The 1,664-nt window shown below is 48.7% G+C and overlaps 1 protein-coding gene across 1 annotated transcript; it reads left to right on the top strand.

Moving 5' to 3' along the window:
* Positions 1-673: 673 nt before the first annotated feature.
* On the top strand, positions 674-1,120 carry CCR75_006764 (uncharacterized protein; the record flags this gene model as incomplete). Its single annotated transcript, XM_067964832.1, has 1 exon — positions 674-1,120. The coding sequence occupies one exon, from the start codon at positions 674-676 to the stop codon at positions 1,118-1,120; it is 447 nt and encodes a 148-aa protein (XP_067815306.1).
* Positions 1,121-1,664: the final 544 nt, after the last annotated feature.

The following is a 1,664-nucleotide window of genomic DNA, read 5'->3' as shown; positions in this document are numbered from 1 at the left end:
TGCTTTCGCACCTATAACATCTACGGATGGTCTTATGCTGTTCCACAGCTTGAAGAGCCTCTTCTCCTTCATCAACGAGGCTTAAATCCATGGGTTCCGGTCTATTATATGGAACTCATGTGCTCGAAAAGCTTGTTCGATAAACAGTAACGCGAGCAGACTTGAAGTCGAACTCAGCGCGTAGCGCTATGACAACTGCCTCTTCAAAAATAGCAGGATGAGGTCGGAATAATTCGGTCCGGGCAACGCCCTCATTGTGACCCATCTTAGGCCAGAGGTGCGGTTTGTTTATTGCGGTCTACAGTGATGCGTAATCCTTATAAACACGTGCATAGGCCTCTCCCAGGAGCAAATCCTTTCCAGTGTCCTGCGTCGAGTTAGCAACTGTGCGTGCACGCCGGTCTATTTATGGTTGGTGTCTTGCCAACCATGGCATACCTAGGGGGGATGAGGAGATTCGGACTTTCCATTCCTAGCACCGTGAACTTCTTTCTGCGAGCAAGTTGAAAATGGCCGAGTACATGGAAGGAACCACCCCCAAGGATGGCGGTGCAATTGTTTTAACGAGACTAATAAGGCCGCTGCTCGTGTTATCAAGCCCAAAGCAACACTCTATACCACTGCTCTATTGTCCTGGATGCAGCCATTTCAAAGCGGATGGTCCACCTTGCAAATGAATTTGTCGCAGTTTGATGACGCAGACAATTGCGATGCACGCCCTGTGGCCAAAGATACGTGCCTCGCGTTTCCTGGTCACTCAAGGCTCGAGTGGACATTTGCCGTCAATGGATGGATTTTTGGCGCTATGATTGGCTCGCTATGCTGTGGCCACTTCAGCGATCGTCTTGGCCGTAAAAAGACGTTGATGCTGAATTGTATCTTTATTATCGCTGGTGGTGTGGTGCAGGCATCCGTATCATATATTTGGTTGTTTGCTTTAGGCCGTCTTATTGCCGAAATCGCATCCGGTACGGCTACAGCCACCATTAGTGGCTACATTAATGAGCTTTCACCACCTCACATGCGAAACACGCTTGGCCTTGGTCTCCAAATCTTCACGACGTTTGGTATTCTAGTGCCGGCTATCTGCTTTTTCTTTCTAAACACGAGCTCAGGATAGCGATACCTTGCTGCACTTCCCGTCGTGCTAGGTATTATCTTTCTCAAAATGGCGCCAATTTTCTGCATTAAAAGCCCAGCATGGATTTTGAATCAAGGTCGTAGACAGGAAGGTAAGGAAGTGATGGCTCGTTTGTATGGTAAAGAGCACGCGCAAATAGCTTTATCATGGCTTGAAGTGATTCTTAAGCCTGAAACCCCGGAGGAAGGCCACGTACCGAAGCAAGATTCAATGTTTGCAAGTCGATAGAAATCACTAAAACTGAAGGCGAGTTCAACTAGAGCTCCTTCAGATTTACGAGCGCGCCGTTCGCTAAATGAACGGCCGCCTCTTCTCGCTTGCCATCCTGGCACGTCAATCTCATCGCGCATCTCCATAGAGATGCGAGCCCATCCACAGGGCGAAGAAAGGGAATATACATTTCCTTTCTCTCGTATCGTGTTGTCGACTCAACACGGACAGGGATCACCCCTTGTGAGGCATGGAAGTCCTGCCTCACGAGTCAACCGATGCAATTTAAATCTTGCACCGGTTGAAATCCGTG

This window comes from Bremia lactucae, linkage group LG1 (assembly GCF_004359215.1).
Source record: "Bremia lactucae strain SF5 linkage group LG1, whole genome shotgun sequence".
In the NCBI taxonomy this organism is placed as follows: Eukaryota; Oomycota; class Peronosporomycetes; order Peronosporales; family Peronosporaceae; genus Bremia; species Bremia lactucae.
Note: the sequence above shows the minus strand (reverse complement) of the source record. Positions and strands in the feature narration are given on the sequence as shown.